Raw genomic sequence first — 20,126 nt, 5'->3', positions numbered from 1 at the left:
GAAGCGATTTTAATCTCTTAGTTTAAGGGAAGACAGAGAGTGTATACACCGATACTTGTCATCTAAATATACTTGAATTCTAGTGTTGATTTTAGCACTGTAACTGAAAGCGTATGTATATCACTGCATTTCACTATTTTATAATCTCAAATTATGTCAATAATTCGAAATAATTCAATACATTAGCTGATATGTGTAGTTGCCGGTCGGCGGCCTATTCTCCGCTGGGAGTAACAAGTGCAAGTAATTAAGTAATGTGTAATTGAAAAGAAAGCAACGAATTTCAATGAATTTGTCATATTCTGCAAATATTATTACTCTTGTTTTTCTTTAAACCTTAAATATGATTAGTTATTATTGACTTTTATCCTATCATATGTGAAGAAATTCTTATAGCTTACTTCGGCCTAAAGATAATGACAATGTTGTTGTCTAGAAAGATTATGAAAACTTACTGCACAACTAAACTACATAGATTAGGGAACGCAACTCCATCATATTCATCATCCTAAACAACAAATCTTTACCATTGTTAAATACAATATACAAACTTGATATTGATTGAGATCATAAGAAATAATAATACTCTATTTAGATGTTTCATTTTTATTATTATCAAGAGTTTGATTCTTTAACAATTTATAATCCTTTAATCACTTCACTAAGTCACATATTGATTTGTATAGTGTCAGAATTCTAGTAAACATTTGTTTCTTTTGAACGTTAAAATATAGTAGAAACATTGGTTATTCCATGAAATGAAACATAAACTGTATATTCAACGAAAATATATCCTATCTTAATCTGTCTTTATATTCGTCTTAATACATTATTACTGATATCACAGCTAATATTTTCATTACACTTAGGCTTATATTTGAAATTTGCCCTTGTTCCTTAATAACATTTTGTATCCTTTTAATTTTGTTTATTCTTCATTGTTCCAGCTATCATTTCAACTGATCTCCTTAATGTCTAGATCTTTACTAAATGAGATCAAATATTATACATTTATTTTTTTTTTAATTAGCTTACATCACCACACATTGAAAGGCATACATACATACAACATACATATATCAGCTTAACGAAGTTGAGCAAACATAGATTATTTATAATGTAGTACAATGTTTATCAATACGATATCATGATTATATCCCATATCTAACAATTTTAATGTCTTTTATGTAAGTGATTATACAACTTCATAAAAAAAATTCCGTGGCTTGGTTGAAGTTAGAAATTAACACCGTTGGATGCCGGCTGGCTCAGTGGTTTAGAGGTTAAGAGTTCGCGCGCGAAACCGATAGGTCCTGGGTTTGAATCCAACGGAGTGGGATGGTGGATGCACACTTCTGAGGAGTCCTTCAATAGGACAAACTAGCCGTCTAGTGCTTCCATGTTCTCCATAATGGTCTAGCTTCAACTAACTCATGATTTCAACGATTTAAAAAATTATAATTAAGAGAAAAGTCATTTTTTTGCATTATAGGTCTTTGATTTTATCTTAATAGAATTTAGTAAAGTGTTATAACCTTACGTTTCTCAATGTTCCATTAGTAATCTATAGATTAGAAACAATCCGACTAGATATGGATGTGCAATTTGAGAGTATATTTTCGTAAACAAGAGACTTGGACTTGTTTTCACTTGAAGATTTGCAACAATGTTGGTTAAGTTACTAATATCTGGTAAATAATTCGTAAAATCTCCATTTACCAAACAAAATCGAGATGCTTTCTTTTGAGCTAACAACTACAGTTTTCATATTCTCAAAAAAATTTGTAACACTTATCTCTTTCTTGGCCGAATAAGGCTTAAGAAACAGTTCTACTGGTTAATGTTATCCATATCTTATGTTTGACTCTTTTTCTTCACGTCTGTTCTGTATACATTTTTCACTAACTATTTGAACACTTCTAATTCCGTAACTGTAAAAATCTTTAATGAGTGATATTTAACTGTTTATTTCTCTAAGTTTTTGATTTTTGTACTGGTTAGTGTTATTTTTAGCGAGTTCGTTTTCTACGGGATGGAGTCGCTAACCATATGCCCAATCCTCCTCTTTTATCCGTGCTTGGGACCGGTAGTAGCTCCAGAGAGGCTCCAGGTGGAGATTTTTCTACTTACTTACTTACTTACTTACTTACGCCTGTTACTCCCAATGGAGCATAGGCCGCTGACCAGCATTCTCCAACCCACTCTGTCCTGAGCCTTCTTTTCTAGTTCCATCCAAATCTTGTTCATTTTTCTCATGTCTATCTCCAGTTCTCGGCGTAATGTGTTCTCTGGTCTTCCTCTTTTCCTTTGACCTTCAGGATTCCATGTGAGGGCTTGTCTTGTGACGCAATTGGGTGCTTTCCTCAATGTATGTCCTATCCACTTCCAGCGCTTCTTCCTGATTTCTTCCTCCACTGGGATCTGGTTTGTTCTCTCCCACAGTACGTTGTTGCTAATAGTGTCCGGCCAATGGATCTGAAGTATTTTGCGTAGACAACTGTTAATAAACACCTGTATTTTCTGGATGATGGCTTTTGTAGTTCTCCAGGTTTCTGCCCCATACAGTAGAACTGTCTTGACATTTGTATTGAAAATCCTGACCTTGGTGTTGGTTGACAGTTGCTTTGAGCTCCAGATGTTCTTCAGTTGTAAATATGCTGCTCTTGCTTTGCCGATCCGCGCCTTCACATCTGCATCAGATCCACCCTGTTCATCAATGATGCTGCCCAAATATGTAAAGGTTTTTACATCTTCCAAGTCTTCTCCGTCAATTGTGATTGGATTGGTGCATGCTGTGTTGTATCGGAGAATCCTGCTTTTCCCTTTGTTTATGTTGAGACCTACTGCTGCTGAGGCTGCTGCCACACTGTTTGTCTTCTCCTGCATCTGTTGTTGCGTTTGGGATAGAAGAGCCAGATCGTCTGCGAAGTCTAGATCATCCAACTGCATCTTAGATGTCCATTGTATCCCGCGCTTCCCTTCAGACGTTGACGTCTTCATGATCCAGTCGATCACCAGGAGAAAGAGAAAGGGTGAGAGTAAGCAACCTTGCCTAACACCGGTCTTCACTTCGAACGACTTTGTCAACTGTCCTCCATGCACAATTTTGCAGTGTAATCCATCATATGAGTTCTGTATGATATTGACTATCTTCTGAGGCACGCCGTAGTGTCGAAGAAGTTTCCATAGTGTTGTTCTGTCCACGCTATCAAATGCCTTTTCGTAGTCAATGAAGTTGATGTAGAGTGATGAATTCCATTCAATTGATTGTTCCACAATGATCCGTAGAGTTGCGATTTGGTCTGTACACGATCTATCCTTACGGAATCCTGCCTGTTGGTCACGAAGTTGGGCGTCTACGCAGTCCTTCATCCTGTTTAACAATACCCTGTTGAAGACTTTTCCCGGTATTGAGAGAAGAGTGATGCCCCTGTAGTTATCACACTTGCTGAGATCGCCTTTCTTCGGTATTTTGATTAGAAGTCCTTCTTTCCAGTCTGTTGGTACTTGTTCCTCATCCCAAATCTTATTGAAGAGAATGTGGAGTATCCTTGCAGTTGCCGCTACGTCTGCTTTTAGTGCCTCTGCTGGAATGTTGTCCGGTCCTGCTGCTTTGCCACTCTTGATTTGTCTGATGGCCATGCTGATTTCTTCAATTGTTGGTGGGCCAACATTGATTGGGAGGTCCGTGGGTGCTGCTTCGATGTTGGGTGGGTTCAGTGGCGCTGGTCGATTCAACAGTTCTTTGAAGTGTTCTATCCACCTGTTTTGTTGCTCTTCAATGTGGGTGATTACCTTGCCTTCCTTGCTTTTCACTGGTCGTTCTGGTTTGCGGCGATTTCCAGAGAGTTTCTTTGTCGTGTCATACAATTGTCTCATGTTTCCTTCTCTTGCAGCCTTTTCCGCCGTCGTTGCTAAATCTTCCACATATTTACGTTTGTCGGTTCTGATGCTCTTCTTCACTTGTTTGTTTATTTCCGTGTATTCAGCTTGTGCCTTAGCTTTTTCTGCTCTTGTTCGGCTGGTATAGATCGCTGCCTTCTTGTTTCTTCTTTCTTGAATCTTATCCAGTGTATCAACAGTGATCCATTCTTTGTGGTGGTGCTTCTTGTGACCCAGGACCTCATGACATGTTGAAGTGATTGCCTCTTTGATCCCCTTCCAGTTGCTCTCCATAGTAGTTCCTTCTCCATTGAGTAGATCATGAAAGGCCTGGAACTTGTTGCTGAGGACTATCTTGAATTTGTTGAGTTTGTTAGTATCCTGGAGAAAGGCCGTATTGAACTTTTGTGATACTGTCTGCCCCATTGTCCAGTGCTTCTTGAGTTTCAATTTCATCTTGGCGACCAGTAAGTGATGATCTGATGCTATATCAGCTCCTCTCTTTGTTCTCACGTCCTCTATAGTCCTCCTGAACGTTTTGTTGATGCAAATATGGTCGATTTGGTTTTGTGTAGAGTGGTCCGGTGAAGTCCATGTGGTTTTGTGTATGCGTTTATGTGGGAATATGGTGCCGCCTATGACCAGCTTATTGAAGGCACATAGATTTGCAAATTTCTCACCATTTTCGTTCCTTTCTCCCAGTCCGTGTCGTCCCATGATGTCTTCATATCCAGTGTTGTCCGTTCCAACCTTGGCGTTGAAATCTCCCATCAGAATGGTCAGGTCCTTTGTTGGGCACTTCTCGACTATTGACTGCAGCCTATTGTAGAATTGATCTTTAGCGTCTTCATTGTAGTCGTTGGTAGGTGCATAGCATTGGATGATGTTCATTGAAATGCCTTCTTTCTTTGTTTTGAACGAGGCTTTGATGATCCTTGGTCCATGAGATTCCCATCCTATAAGTGCATTTTGCGCTTGTTTGGACAGCATCAATGCAACTCCTTGTGTATGTGGTGCATTTTCTTCTTCATGGCCGGAGTATAACAGGAGCTCTCCTGAAGTTAGTCGTTGTTGTCCAACTTGTGTCCAATGTGTTTCACTGATCCCAAGTACCTCTAGGTTGTATCTTCTCATTTCTGCAGCAATTTGGAAGGCTCTTCCGGTGTCCCACATTGTACGAACATTCCATGTACCTAAATAAATGGTTGCTCTGGTTGTCAGAAGGGGCATCGGCCTCGTAACTTCCGAAGGAATTCGGCTTTCATCATGAGGCGTCATAATTCTTCTAAATGAAGACCTTCTGACTCCCATGGCAGAGTTTAAAAGGTTTGAATAATTTTTTCTGGTTAGCGTTTTTTTAGCGAGTTAGTTTTCTACGGGATGGGGACGCTAACCCCATGCCCAACCCTCCTCCTTTATCCGGGCTTGGGACCGGCAGTAGCCCCGGAGGGACTCAGGTGGAGATTTTTCTACTACGAAACAGTAATTCAAGCCGTTCTCATTCTTATGATGGAAAGACAAGTCAGTTTTCGATTAATTTAGTCATTAAGAGTTTTGTTCAAGATTACTTCCGTTTTGATTCAATGTAATGATTACTCAATGTAATATTTGTTTTCTTTTTCTCGTATGATATTTTATTCTGTATAATATGCAATATTCTTGTATTCCATTGACATTAACTATGTTCAGTATGTGATTTGTTATAACTCAAAGTATTTTTCATATATATGGTTTCATCCTAATTATTAATCAAAATGGGTGTACAATCAATATATAAATGAGTGTATTTTCTACTAGAATCGTCGTCGTCGTCGTCGTGTTTAGGGGTTAATAAATCATCACTTATACCAGTCTTTGTGTTCTTACTTTCGCGTCGTGAGAATTGCAGAGATCCCTCGTTCCTAGTATAAGTGATAAGCGTTTCCGACATAACAATCAGCGACGACCAGATATAAAAAGTAGCATTAAAAGAGTCAAGACAATAAGCATTCAAACGACAAGTTATAACAATCACCACTAGTACACCAATCGTCAAACGATCAATTTGTACTTTTAACTCATGATGTTTGGTTATGTAATCTATTACGTTGTTATGATTGTCTAATAAACTATTTTGATTGATTTAATATTTTCATAATCGCATATAAATATTACTGTATATTAGAATAAAATTGATGAGGATTTAATTAGAAACAATATTAATCGCTTATATGTATTGTTCTGTAAACAAGTCGACGAATATATAATAATATACTGTAAAGTAAACACAAATACAGAAGTAGACCAACATTGAGAATTTTTAGAAAGAAAAGATTCAAACCATCATCATCAAATCATTTAGTATGATATTCTATTTACTGGTGGTTTTATTATTAAAAAATGAGAGAAAGAATTAAATCCATTACAATTTCATATTAATATCAACTGATTTCAGCTTGGAAACCATCGACAAAAGGACTAAGGTTTATGGATATGAACAGTTAGTTGGCAACCCAATGGTAGAAAGAGATATAATAGTGTGTTCACCTAAAGATTTTAGAATTCAATGATCCTTGAGAAGATCTTAAGTACCGATCGCTGAGGAGTTTTGCACCAAGATAAGACATTTTCCCAGTGTTTCCTTGGTTTTTAATGACTTATCTTGTTCATTTTAATAGTCTGTGAGATAAGTGGAGCTTCATAAATTGAACTTATCTTCAAATAAAAACTACATGGATTAAAAATAGTTTCAATGACTTACCAGCTGATGTGACTTCATCATCTTCATCTAAAATATCGTCATCAGAGAGAATGTTCGGCTCAGTGTAGAAGCTTGCCCATTTTGTACTTGAAACAGCGGCTAGAATAGCTCCCTGAATTGTTCGATTATTTTTGGATGTAAAAAAATGCAATAAGACTGTACGGTTATTATTGTGGTAGAAAACTAGCAATTATAACGGGACGAGTATTTAAAGTGTTAAACTCTTGCAATCGCTCTACCTGATTATAGAGACCGAAATCATATATCTATTTTCTCTATCAAATTGGACCCAATACAATTCATTTTGTCTTGTTTCCAATGAAAAAATATATACAATTTTAAAATTTACAATGGATAGTTTATATTCAATAGTGGAATCTAGGAAGTGCTGGACGAAGTCTCGAATAGAATGACACACTAATTCTAGATTCCATTGCTAGAAACAATCTATGCACATTCTAAATGATCTTGTAATATAAAAGCAATAATCGGAATAATGCTTAAAGTACACACATATGTCAGTAAAGACCAATTAAAATTCATTACGGAATATCAATAAAGAGGTAATTTAAATGGTTGACAATAGTTGTACAACGGTTGTGATTACCCACCACCCATTGATGAGAAATTTTAGGGTGTGATTAAAAAACTTAGAAATAAGTGATTAGTAAGCTTGTTTTTGAAGGTGTGTGCTCAAGTGGTAATGAACAAACATAACGTTAATTGTAAGAGTTTGTTAATTGGCTGTAAACTGTGCTTTTTTGCAATTTGACTAGTTCAAAGCCAAGAAGCACCAAGTACTTTGATTGGATGTAAGAATTTGGATTTTTATATTTGAATTTTATTTTAAATAAATAATTCTCACTGACTGTTCCATCCGAGTTTTGATAAAAATTTTAACTTCTAAATAAAGGAGACTCCGATTCTATTTGACTGCCATTCTATACTCCTGTCTGTGAATGAATATCAGGATAAACATCTGCCTGAAGTTTGTACTGATGATGTCGTTCAGAAGAATGATGAAGGCTCCACGACTAAACCATCCAGCTCAGAGAATAAAACTCCATCAAAGTTCTTTCAATCAAGTAAAAGTGGAACTGAAGTCGTAAGGTATGGTGACAAGAGAAATAATATGTGATCATTAAAATATAATTTGAGAAAAACTAATATTTGCTTTAAATAGTTGATAATAGTGATTACTAAATTTAAAAGGTTGTCAAATGTAGTACAGTCAATCAACGGTAATGATAACTTAAACTTATTCGTATTAATTTTCAGTAAACACTAAAAGGTAAAAGATAGGAGTTATCAGATGAAACAGGTAAACGACTTCATGGAGAAAGAGAATAAAAAATTAATTGATGTCACTTTTTTAACGAATCGTAACGAAAGAATTTAATTCAAATTGTGGGTGGTCCTAAAAATTGTCTTTACTTGGTCTCTTAACAGTTCAGATTTTCCTGAACAATTGCGTGACTATGATTCCGTAATTCCGCCACACAGTCAGTCAGCCACAACGTAGGATCAGGCACATATGTGCATCGGTCCAAGTTGCCATACCACATTAACACAACAAGATGAACACCGGATTCATAAAAGTAGTTAATTCAGTGGTGGTAATATATAAAAGATTGCATATAAGGATACAGTACAGGAAGAAAGAATGAGTTGATAAAAAGAAAGACACAAGGCAATTTTAATCTCATAGTTTAAGGAAAAACATAGAGTGTATAGACCTACGCCACTGTGATCGATTCTGAGCCATATTACCCAGAGTCTCCAACCATTGGTTACGATAGTCACGCGAACCCCAATCAAGTACTCTGCATCTCCCAACATGGCTCAGACTAGAAGTTAGTGACTTCAAGCACTGATACCACGTTTTGGTTTGGCCGCCCTTAATTTTCTTCCAACCAACCCCAACACTAGTCAGCACTACGCGTCGTGGTAATCGTAGTGTTCAGGCATACGTAACGCGTGCCGGACCATCTCAGTAGATGAAGATTCACGATCTCATCAACTGATTCCCCATCATTCACTAATACACTGCTTCTAACCTCACCATCACTTACCCAGTGATGACAGCACCAGCTCGGTTTGGAAATCGCGCCACACATGGTTTAGTGGAATTCATGGAATTGTAGGAGTGGGTCGCATGCACAAAAACAAATGACACACTGAATTGCAGTGACAAAAAATCCAAGTGCTTTCATCAGCAGTTTCACTTGGCTGCTAAGCAAGATTGTACATGTCACAGAGTCTGTTGTTGTGGGCATCTTCGTCAGTTTCGTTGTCTCGGTCACAAAATTCTTCTGAGTTTATAGAAACAATTTCAGTTTTGTCATTACTTAGTGTGGCATGAAAATCGACGTTTGTTCGGTAGTTGGTACTTGTCGTCTGTTAGATCCTTCATGGTGGAGGCTTCCCATCTGAAACTCAGTTGCTACAGATAAGGTCAACGGTGTTGGAGCCATCCTTCCGTAAACCACTTGATGCACGGAGTTATAGATACCACTACATCGTTCTTCAGACATACGCCTTGCCAAGGAATATAATACACTTTTAATGCTTTTTAATTGTCAGTAGCAACGCCGGTGAGGTAGATGTCTGACTGTAACCATCTGTCACTTCTGTGTTCACTTCAGCATTAGTGTGTGTACAGTAGGCCAAAACATGACGACATGGCAATCCGTTTACAATGCAAAAACTGCACGAACAATTGATGAAATTTCCGGAGACGGTCCTTTAACCTTCAATAAACTTACAAAAGATGAAGGCCGGATGTTGAGTGTTTATTGAAGTCCTTCATGAACAAGATAATAACACTAATGAAATTACCTCCTTCGTCTAATCGTCTGTAAGAACCCTTTAAGTGTTCTATGGTCATTCCTCCAACCTACAAATTTAACATACGACTTCTGATCTCTATGGAAATGAGAATCTCGTACCGCATAGTGACAGTATGCTGCCACCGTTCATAAGTTTTATGGTGCTCTCTTTAACGCTTTCAAGTGATTGAAACGCTACCAGATACAATATATTCAAGAACATGTTATCTGTTTCCATGACAATGTGAGAAACAACAGAACTTGTACTTTGTACGATATTATCATTCAATTTAAGAAATCGTCCATTTTGAAAAATAAATAAATAAATAACCAATTATAACGAATGTAAAACTAATCATTTAATTGGACAAGACGGAATGATTGTAAAATGGGATAAAAAAAGAAAATACAAAAACCGGGCATGCATTTAAATTGTTACTAATGGAAATATAAATTTTAAAATTATTAAATTTACAGAAAAGGGAAATGTTTGAAACTAAAGCTTTCTTTTACTAATTTGTTAAATATTCATTGATGCGAAAAACATCTATGAAATGAAGTAGGCAACGATACCGATTGATATTCACCATAACTTTAAGAAACAGAAAAGGAGTATAATGGAAAATTTTAGCAAAAAAACAGAATCATATATCCGATGAATTCGAATTGTAGTAAAGCTAAAAATCAACATTTATAAAATATCAAATGAGGTTTTATGGATATGATAGTAATTTTAATAGTTGAGATCATAAATCAATGGAAGCTAGACCACCATGGAAAATCTGGAAGCACTGAAAGGTCGTTTAACCCCATTGTGGGACTTCTCAGAAGTGCGCATCCACAACTCCGCCTCACGAGATTCGAACCCAGGACATATTAGTCTTACGCGCGAACGTTTAACCTCTAGACTACTGAGCTGGCCGGCATCCAACGGTGTGAATGTCTAACTTCAACCAATCCATGAAATTCAGCGAAACATCAACCATTGTCTCCAGTGAGTTATTATCTCACAACAGACCTAGTTGAAATCCACTGTTCACTGCTTTTCATTAGAACTACAGGAAATCTCTCTTGGAGACCGTCACTAGTTAGCATATGTTAATTAATATCAGAAGGAGTTTTGTGGTTTTCCATGGTGTTCTAGCTTTAATTGACTCATGATCTCAACTATTAAAATTTATGAAATAGTAAGGAGGATAAACCATCGAAGAAAAAAGGACTGTAATATAAATAAGTTGTTAGTGAGAATAATACAATATAGAGGTAATAGAAAATGCAATATTATGATAAATAGACTGTCAGACAATCATATCATGATCTTTTGTAATTAACGGAATTAAACATTTGATCACATTAAACAGAGATGGATGGTGGCTAGCAGTAGAATCCTGGACGCGTATTTCTTCCTATTTGGGACTCGTTAGCTAGGTGTATTCTACCTGCATCCAAGAGTTCATGTTCTCTAGGACTCAAACCGTCTGTTTCAAACACTTATGATTTTAGGCTCTATCAAAGCAAGCCGCATAGGATACACATATACCAATAAGAGACTGAACAATTACAGTCCTAAACATTAATGGGAAGATCCAAACAATCCATACAAAAATAAATTTATTCATAGTGTTTAATATTTACCCTAATATTCAATGGTCGGTTATACACTATATTGCTATTTAGTATCTGGGACTATTAAGGTTTGCCGTGAATTTTTTGGAAAAATTTTAAGAAACAAAGAAAAGTCTAAAAACCTTTTGTTCAGGTGGCGTTTGATGACAATTTCTTAAAGTGTTCCGGAAAAATTCAGAACTATGAGTAATTTCTCGATTAGATAATTATAAATTTTATTACTGATTTTGGAAGGTTGCGGAAAGCTTGTAGAACGTCAAGGTTAGATATAAACTTATAAACATCTTCGCCTTCTGTACCCAAAATAACTTTGAGTATAGAATTTCTTTCATATATATGATCTTTTATTTATTAGGCTAACGATTAAGGTCATGAACCAATTGATGTTAGACCACCATTGAAAACCGGGAAGCACTATATGGCTGTTTCACCCCGTTGTGGTACTCCTCAGCAGTGCGCATCCACGATCCCGCTCGCAGGATCCAAACCCAGGACCTTCGGTCTCGTGCGCGAACACCTAACCTTTGGATCATTGAGCCGGCATCAAACGGTGCTAATGTCTAACCTCAACCAATCCACGAAATTGTGCGACCATCTCCCGTTGTATTGAGGTAGATACCCTTCTCTAAGGATTAGCTCCACTGGTGACAATTTCTCACTAGAACTCCGAGAATTCCCTCACGAAGCTAGTTACTAGTGAGCACATGATAACCTGGAAGCACGCCTAACACCGTTGGATGTTGGCTCACTGGGCTAGAGGTTAAGCGTTTGCGCGCGAGACCAAAGGCTCTGGGTTCGAATACTGAGAGCGGGACCGTGGATGCGCACTGCTGAGGAGTCCCACAATAGGACAAAACGACCGTCTAGTGTTCCCAGATTTTTAATGGTGGTTTAGCACCAATCGGTTCATGATCTCAGTCAAGAACCTAATAATCTCCATATCCCTATACTGATATTGATTAAGCCTCAAGTTTAAGAGATTCCTAGACAGTTTAAAAACCATTAAGAAATTGTCAGTGTTAAGCATTTAAGTACTAAACGTACTAAGGATTTAAATCCAACTGTGTAATACTCAACCAAATGTAAGTGTATTGTATTTATTTCATCTTTTGTCTCACTTCTTTAAACAATCTAAAAACTTGACTTTAAAATAAACTCCTTTTCTTATATATTTTTAATCCTTGCCAATTTTTTCTTTTTCACTACTTCATCTCTTTTTTGAAAAAAGATCTCATTTCCTGTTTTCATTTATTTAATGTTCATAATAATAATTATTTTATGGATTTATAGTAAGGAGTTAATCTGTAGGGGGAAAAAAGACTTAATTCAAGATTTTATTTTATAGACTGGTAACAAAACTTTCTAATTTTGTCTGGAGCCTCTCTTAGGTTACTGCCGTTCCCAAGCCAGGATAAAGGATGAGGGTTGGGTATAAGGCCAAAGAAACGCTAAATATTAAAAAAAACGCAACTTTACAAAACGAAAAATGTTATCCTAGAGAATAAAATTTGAAAACAAAATTCACAAGACCAATAACAGGACAGATATTATCGTAGAATTATTCAAGACAATGATACCTTACGTCTTTGTATATTTTTTGTTGTTAATAACTCATTTAATGGACATTTACTTCGGATCAGTAATGTTAATTAGGATTAAAATAAATGGATTAGTGTTCGACCGGATGTGAATACTCTATTTTCCTTAATGTTATATCAGAACGACGATTGACAGAATGGTAACTCTCGAAACTAACCTATACACGATTATTACTTACTTACTCCTGTTACTCCCAATGGAGCATAGGACGCCGACTACCATTCTCCAACCCACTCTGTCCTGAGCCTTCTTTTTCGGATATGTCAATTTTGTGTTCATTTTTCACATTTCTGTTTCCATTTATCGTCGTAATGTGTACTTTGGTCTTCCTCTCTTCTATTGGCCTTGAGGACACCAAGTGAGGAATTGCCTTGTGACGCAATTGGATGCTTTCCTTATTGTGTGTTCTATCCACTTCCATCGCTTCTTCCTGATTTCTTCTTCCACTGGGATCTGGTTTGTTCTCTCCTACAGTAGGTTTTTGCTGATAGTGTTTGGCCAACGGATTCAAAGTATTTTGCGTGGACAACTGTTAATAAACACTTGTATCTTCTGAATGATGACTTTCGTAGTTCTCCAAGTTCTCACCCCTAAAGTAGAACTGTGTTGACATTTGTATTGAGAATTCTGACTTTGGTGTTGTTTGATAGTTGTTTTGAGTTTCAGATGTTCTTTAGTTGTAAATATGTTGCTCTTGCTTTGCCGATCCGCGCATGTATCAAATCCACCGTGTTCATCAATGATGCTTCCCAGATATGTAATGGCTGCATGCTGTGTGGTAACGGAGAATCTTGCTTTACCCTTTGTGTATGTTGAGAACTACTGCTGCTGAGGCTCCTGATACACTATTATTACACATATTCTTAACGTATAATTATTGAGTAATAAGATTACTGTGTCTATGTATTCCGTTTATTATAAGTTTTTTGTTGACACATTAGCTACAGTCATACGACTTACTACTCTTAATTTGTTATCAGTCCATTACTCACTCTTTCTCCCATTCAGAGCCACTTTTGGCTTGTTCAGGTATATTTGGTACTTTTCAGTTCGTGATGTGATACGTTCCTGTATGTCTTTATATAAAAATATATATAAATAATTATAGTGGAAACTGGTTGTTGACTTTTAAATTTAAGGTAGGACATAGAGAGAGTCAGTCAGTCAGTCAGTAACAACGTAGAACTTCGTACGTACGTACATCAGTTCGAGTTGCCACACCACATTAGCACAGAGATGCACTTGTCGATTCAAATCCCGTCGTGGTAGAGGTAATAAGAGTATAAGCAGTAATCGGGAAGATTAGGGTTTGGAGATGTTATTTAAAGAGTATAATCCAGTGAAAGAAATTTGGAAAGAGGAAAAAAAGGGACATGAAGAATTCAGAAGATTAGAATTTGGGAGAACACAGAGAGTGGATGCACCTGCGCCATTGCAAACGATTTTGAGCCATGTCATTCAGGGTCTCTAACCATCGGTTGCTGTCATCTCGCGGTCCCCAACCAGGTAGTCTACACCTATCAACATGACTCAGTTCACTTGTCAGTGACTTCATGGACTTGTGCCATGTTTTGGTTTGGCCGCCCCTAGCTTTCTTCCAACCTACTCCTATACCACTGAACATAGCACGTCGAGGCAGTCGGTCGTTGGGCATACGTAACACGTGTCCCAGCCATCTCAACTGATGAAGTTTCACTACGTCATCAATTGATTTGCCATCCTTACCTAGTACCCGTTTCCTAACAACTGTGTTACTTACTCGATGGTCCCATGATATATGAGCAATGTTTCGAAGACACCTATGATCAAATACTAGTAACCTACGGATATCCTCTACTCTTACCGGCCATGTTTCACTCCCATAAAGTAGGACGGAACGAACTGCTGCGCAGTAAACACGTCCTTTGGTTGATAGACGGATATCTCGCCTACGCCATAAATGACGCAAGTTGGCAAAAGCTAATCGAGCCTTCTGTATCCGTGCTGAGATTTCGTCACACACTAAACCACAAGGGCTGATGAGACTTCCAAGATAAGTGAAGCGGTCGACACACTCAACTACTTCACTCCCTATCACTAGTTCGGGTGTCGATGTAACCCAATCCTGAAGCAACATTTTGCATTTCGAGGGAGCGAATCGCATCCCGAACATGCTTGCATTGTTGCTTAGAGTGGCCAGAAGACTCTGCATTTTGTCAGTGTCTTCACCAAATAAAACTATGTCATCAGCATATTCTAAGTCAACAAGTGAACCTCCTGGTAGAAGTTCAACCCCTGTAAATTTAGATGAGGAGAGTGTTATCTCTAAAAGTACGTCGACCACAAAGTTGAACAAGAATGGGGAGAGTGGACAGCCCTGACGAACACCACTTGAGGTGATCAATTCTGATGACAGTTCGCCATAAGCTCTCACTCGACCAGTTGTGTTCGAGTAGAGAGCCTTTATAAGGTTAATGTACTTCTTTGGTACTCCTTTCAGTGACAAACACTGCCATAGAACCTCACGATCAATCGAGTCGAATGCCGCCTTAAGGTCGAGAAATACTACCATTGTGGGGCGTCTGAATGTGTGTCTGTGTTCTAGAACCTGACGTAGTGTGAATATCTGATCTATACAACCACGTCCAGGTCGAAAACCAGCCTGGTTTTCTCTAGTCTGCTCTTCACGAGCTTTAGTTAGGCGTCGAAGTATTATTGAAGCTAATATTTTAGACACTATATTAGTCAAACTGATTCCTCTGTGATTGTCACAAGAGGACTTTTGTCCTTTCTTAAAAACTGGCACAATCAGTGATTGAGACCAGTCAGATGGGATTACGTCCAGTTCCCAAATTCTACCTAAGACCTCAGTTAATCTCATTGCTAATACTGGACCACCATCCTTAAAAATCTCAGGAGTAAACCTGTCAGGGCCTGCTGCTCTCCTCGTTTCAGATTTCCTATGGCTTTTTCAACTTCGTAAAGGGACGGAGGACCTACATTAACTTGCCATTCAGGTTGACTGGAGATCGTGGAAACCGAAGTGTGGCTGAAGGCCAGTTGAACTGATCCCTAAAGTGTTCTGCCCATCGATCCAATCTCCTGGATTGAGAATGAATAATATGTCCATCTTTCTCTGAGATTGTTTCGCTAACGGTCGGGTTCCTAATTCCGGTTTCCTTAACGAGTCTGAACAATTGTCTGCTATTACCTATTGCCGCTGCCTTTTCCATCTCTCTTGCTTTCGCTACCCACCACTGTTCGCGATCATTGCGTAGACTTCTTGTCAGCTTGCGCTTAAGCTGACTCCGCTCTTCATTATGTTCAGAGCCAGGTGGAATGTGTTTCCGAGCATCTATCAGTGAGATAGATGCTGCTGAGATCCAGTGTTGCTCCCTAACCTTCTGGTTTACCTTACTAGCAGATATCACTGCTGTTTCCACAGCTTTTCGGATATCATTCCATGCTGCATCGGGGTGGGCATCACATACATGGCTGCCTAACTGTTTTCCTAGTTGTTCCTGAAATATACTCTTAGCTTGACTATCATTAAGTAGGGCCCTAAGAGGTTTCCTTGCAGGATCTTTCCTACGTCCAGTAAGACGCAAGCAAATACGCGCTCGCACTAGAGCATGATCTGAATCTAGGCATGTGCTCCAGAATGAGCGACAGTCTTCTATCGAGCCCCTCCATCGGTGGCTGATAGCGATGTGATCTATTTGGGTCCAACGTTGGGACGAATTAGGGGTCGCCATGTTAAAAGATGTTTTTCCTTATGCTTAAAGTTAGTATTTGCAAGGAACAGGCGGTTATCTGAGCATAGCTGCAACAGACGGTCGCCATTATCTGTTCTTTGAGCCACGACACCATAAGATCCACCTAGGTGTCTTTCCTTATCACTTAGTTTGCCTACTTGAGCATTAAAGTCACCGGCCACTATTACTACATCCGAGCGCCTAGCTTTTCGGAGAAGGTCCGAAAGCTTTCTGTAAAACTCATCTTTTACATCATCTGAGCTGCAGTCAGTGGGAGAATAGGCAGAGACGACGAAGAGGCAACGACGAGTGTCCCTATCTTTCCGGATTCTTACTGTTCCGTTCAGTCGGACAGCGCACAAACGACTGTCTATTGGGATCCGCTCTAAGAGAGCTAGTTCTGCCCTAGGACTCAATGCTATACCTACGCCGGCGAGGCCACGGGAAGCAGAATCAGGGCTTCCAGATACACGAAGCGTAAATCGAGTCGGTTCTTTATTTTGGCATGGTGAGGTCAAATGAATGACACTACTCGGGTCCTGTATGCGCGTTTCGGAGACGCAGCACACATCGATGGCGCGAGATTCTAAAGTTTTAGCTAAGGAAGCCTGCTGTCCTATTTGGCAAAGTGTTCGTACGTTAAAAGCTCCTACGTGTAGTTTAGAGTGTGGTTTCAGGAGACCAGGAATGGCGTTCCACGTACTCGAATCGTTTGCCCTAGCGGTGCGAGGTGATAAAAAGACGTGAGGAGGGTTAGTCGGGAGGATAAGAGAAGTATTAGGAGGTGTAGGAAGGATTTGAATGTGACCACCTTGGTCTCTTGTGCTGTTACGGGTATGAGGGCTGATGTCACTTCCCGGCTGCCCACACCGTGGAAGGGTATTTCTTGAGGAACCTGAAAAGGAAATTGATTAGTGTTGGTCTTGACGACCTGGGAGCGTGACCGCAGAGCCCAAGGGACAACTGCTTGAGGTCGGTCGCGCACGGCCTTTTTGTGGAAGGTTTTTGACGTGTTAGCTCCGTTCTTCAAGGGGCCTTACCGCCGGAGACGGAAATCCGTGAGGTAAGGTGAGGTGTGCATTTTTAGGGCCGACCTTTTCTAACCCCACCCCTCCTTGTGGGAAGGCAGCATCGCTGTCATGCTGGTTGTCCGAGGGAAACACCTTACTGCTGTCACACCTCTCTACAGTCAGCAGTACGACTTCGCCCTCAGACCTTGAGTTGCTGCTTTTAGTCTTACCGTTCGCCAATCGACCTGCCTGGCATGGTAGAACCTGCAGGAACATATGTTCCAGCCAATATAGCTCGGTTGGGTCATCACGATAGGCAAGCCCGATCACCGCGTCAAGGTAGCAGCTTCGATCGGGGGACATAGAGAGAAGCTTGTGATGAACTTATTAGAACTTAGCTGTTGGCTCAAGATTAATAGTTCTTGTCGGGAGTGTGATTGGTGAGTTTGAACACACCAGGCTATCGAGGAAAAAGGAGACGCAAAATGTACCAAATCAGAATCTGAATTTTGATTGTTGACTTGGCTCGTGATATTGGCCAGCTGTCCCAAAGACATAACACCCTGTCTAAGTGCTCGTATACCACAGCTCATTTAAACCTTTTATCGGGTGAGTTCAATTCATGGTATTCAAGTGATGTGGAGTGTTTTTACAAAAATTAGATAAGGGAATGTATATTTTAAGTTCACAGATCAGATTGGTCAAGATGGAAGAACCACGGATTTGAAACCAATGGTGTACATAGGCTCTATGGTCGAAAACGAGAGCGAACAATGTAAGAATTTACTTCAATCACTGTAAACCATCGATCTATTGTAATGAACTGTAACTATCTGAACAAATATATTAGCGTCAAGTTTCAAATTATTTTTATGTTTTCCACCATCCAGAATCGTATATGTTTTTAAGTGACAGGTAAAAAAAATCGTACACAAAATACAGAATAAAATTACCTTAAGTTTGCGCCTAGCATTAAAACGTCTCATTTCTTCAACTGTTTCATGTAGATGTGTTTTAGATGCACGAGCTTTTTGACTAATCCATGGATGACGTAAAGCTTCTTCAATTGTTAATCTCTGTGTTGGATCCACTTCTAATAAACGTGATACTAAATCTCTTGCTTCCGGTGATATCATATTCCATACTTGAGGTTGACGCTATAAAAAATAGAGAAAAATTCACTAGCAAACTATCGTTAGTTTTATATTTCCTAACTTTATTATCAAATCTCTACTAGTGAGCTAGACGATAAGCAATGCTAACCTTAATCGGTATCTATAAACTTGAGGAAAATCAAATTCGTTGTAGGGTTCGCAACCATTTCAACTTGCCTGTCATATCTAGGGACGTTATCATTGAGTTATATAGGTGATACTCATTGCTAACAAATGGAAACTAAAAAGAAAACTAAGCTCAGTGGTTTAATCGATTGCTTTTGGGGGGGAATTCGATTGTTTAAAATATTAAATTATTTACACTAAATCCAGTCGAGTGAATAAAAATAAGTAACCAAAATGTCAGGATCAACATTTACGACTGTAAACTTTGGGTTCGAGAATCAAGGAATCACTATCAATGACATTGCATAGTAATCGTGATCTATCATGAACTAAATGAAGTTAGGTTTGTGGACCATTATAACGTAATTCAAAGGCCTTAAAATATCGTGCTTTCTGTTAAACCTGTGCGTCATAGGTTTGAACACATTTAGAGTACTGGATGCGCCTATACAGTAACCTAAAACTGTTGTTCAGCGCTCTGTGACTTTATATATATATATATATATATATATATATATATATATATATATATATATATATATATATCAACAATAAAATGGAAATATTTGCATATTTTAAAATAAAACACAAGAGCATACGTGATAACGTCCAGAGACTATTTGTGTAAATAAAACATCTCGTGTTCCATAAAACGGTAAAGAACCACTAAGTAGAAGAAACAATAAAACACCGCAACTCCATGCATCTACAGCTTTTCCATATGGTTCATGACGAATCATTTCAGGAGCCATATAATGTGGAGTTCCAATGCGACCTAAAGTATGAGAAAATAGGAGTTCATCATTACAATGTTTGATATGAGAAGTTTCAGTTGGGCATTGCTTTTCTATCGACACTCGTCATAAATGAAATCAGTTTTCACCTAACAAGTATTTTCATCGTATAGGTTACATAAAATATTGAGGAACAACTCTGTTGTGCTTTGAAGGAATGAATTTTAATATACATACTACATATTCTATCAAAGGATAAACAAAAAGAAAAATATGTCAACTGCTGCTGCATTTTCGCCTTGCTAACAAGTACCAGTCTGTGACTTATTACTAATTGCCTTCAACAACTGGGCCATAATTGTAATTATACTCAATAAAGAATAATAACCTTACTATTTAAATTTACCACATGAACAGTTGAAAGAACGAATAGAAATTCAGAGCACAAGTATACAAAAACGCTTACGTACATATTCAATCATAACAATAATGATTGCATGGAGCATAAAAGGAGGTCAATTCAATATGGATAAAAGTATTATCTTATGTTTCAATCACGAAGACTGTCGAAATATTCCTAGCGCTTTGTATGCTCTATGATAAAATGAATTCACTATTTATATACCCTGAAAGGTAATAAGTCATTCAACTGATATCACAATTTGTAATACAAACAAGAAATAATCAGTTTTA

The 20,126-nt window shown here is 38.3% G+C and overlaps 1 protein-coding gene across 1 annotated transcript in view; it reads right to left on the bottom strand.

The window, feature by feature from the left end:
* The window catches only part of MS3_00005949 (uncharacterized protein), a 66,515-nt gene that overhangs the window by 29,354 nt on the left and 17,035 nt on the right, over window positions 1–20,126 (bottom strand). Inside the window, exons 7-9 of the mRNA XM_051214041.1 lie at window positions 19,299–19,474; window positions 18,373–18,576; window positions 6,623–6,734 (exon numbers count right to left, since the gene is read on the bottom strand). Coding sequence (XP_051064018.1) covers window positions 6,623–6,734; window positions 18,373–18,576; window positions 19,299–19,474 — 492 coding nt within the window. The remainder of the gene's footprint in view (window positions 1–6,622; window positions 6,735–18,372; window positions 18,577–19,298; window positions 19,475–20,126) is intronic.

This window comes from Schistosoma haematobium (assembly GCF_000699445.3).
Source record: "Schistosoma haematobium chromosome Unknown HiC_scaffold_304, whole genome shotgun sequence".
Classification (NCBI taxonomy): Eukaryota; Metazoa; Platyhelminthes; class Trematoda; order Strigeidida; family Schistosomatidae; genus Schistosoma; species Schistosoma haematobium.
The sequence above is the reverse complement of the archived record's forward strand: the minus strand, read 5'-3'. Positions and strand labels throughout refer to the sequence as shown.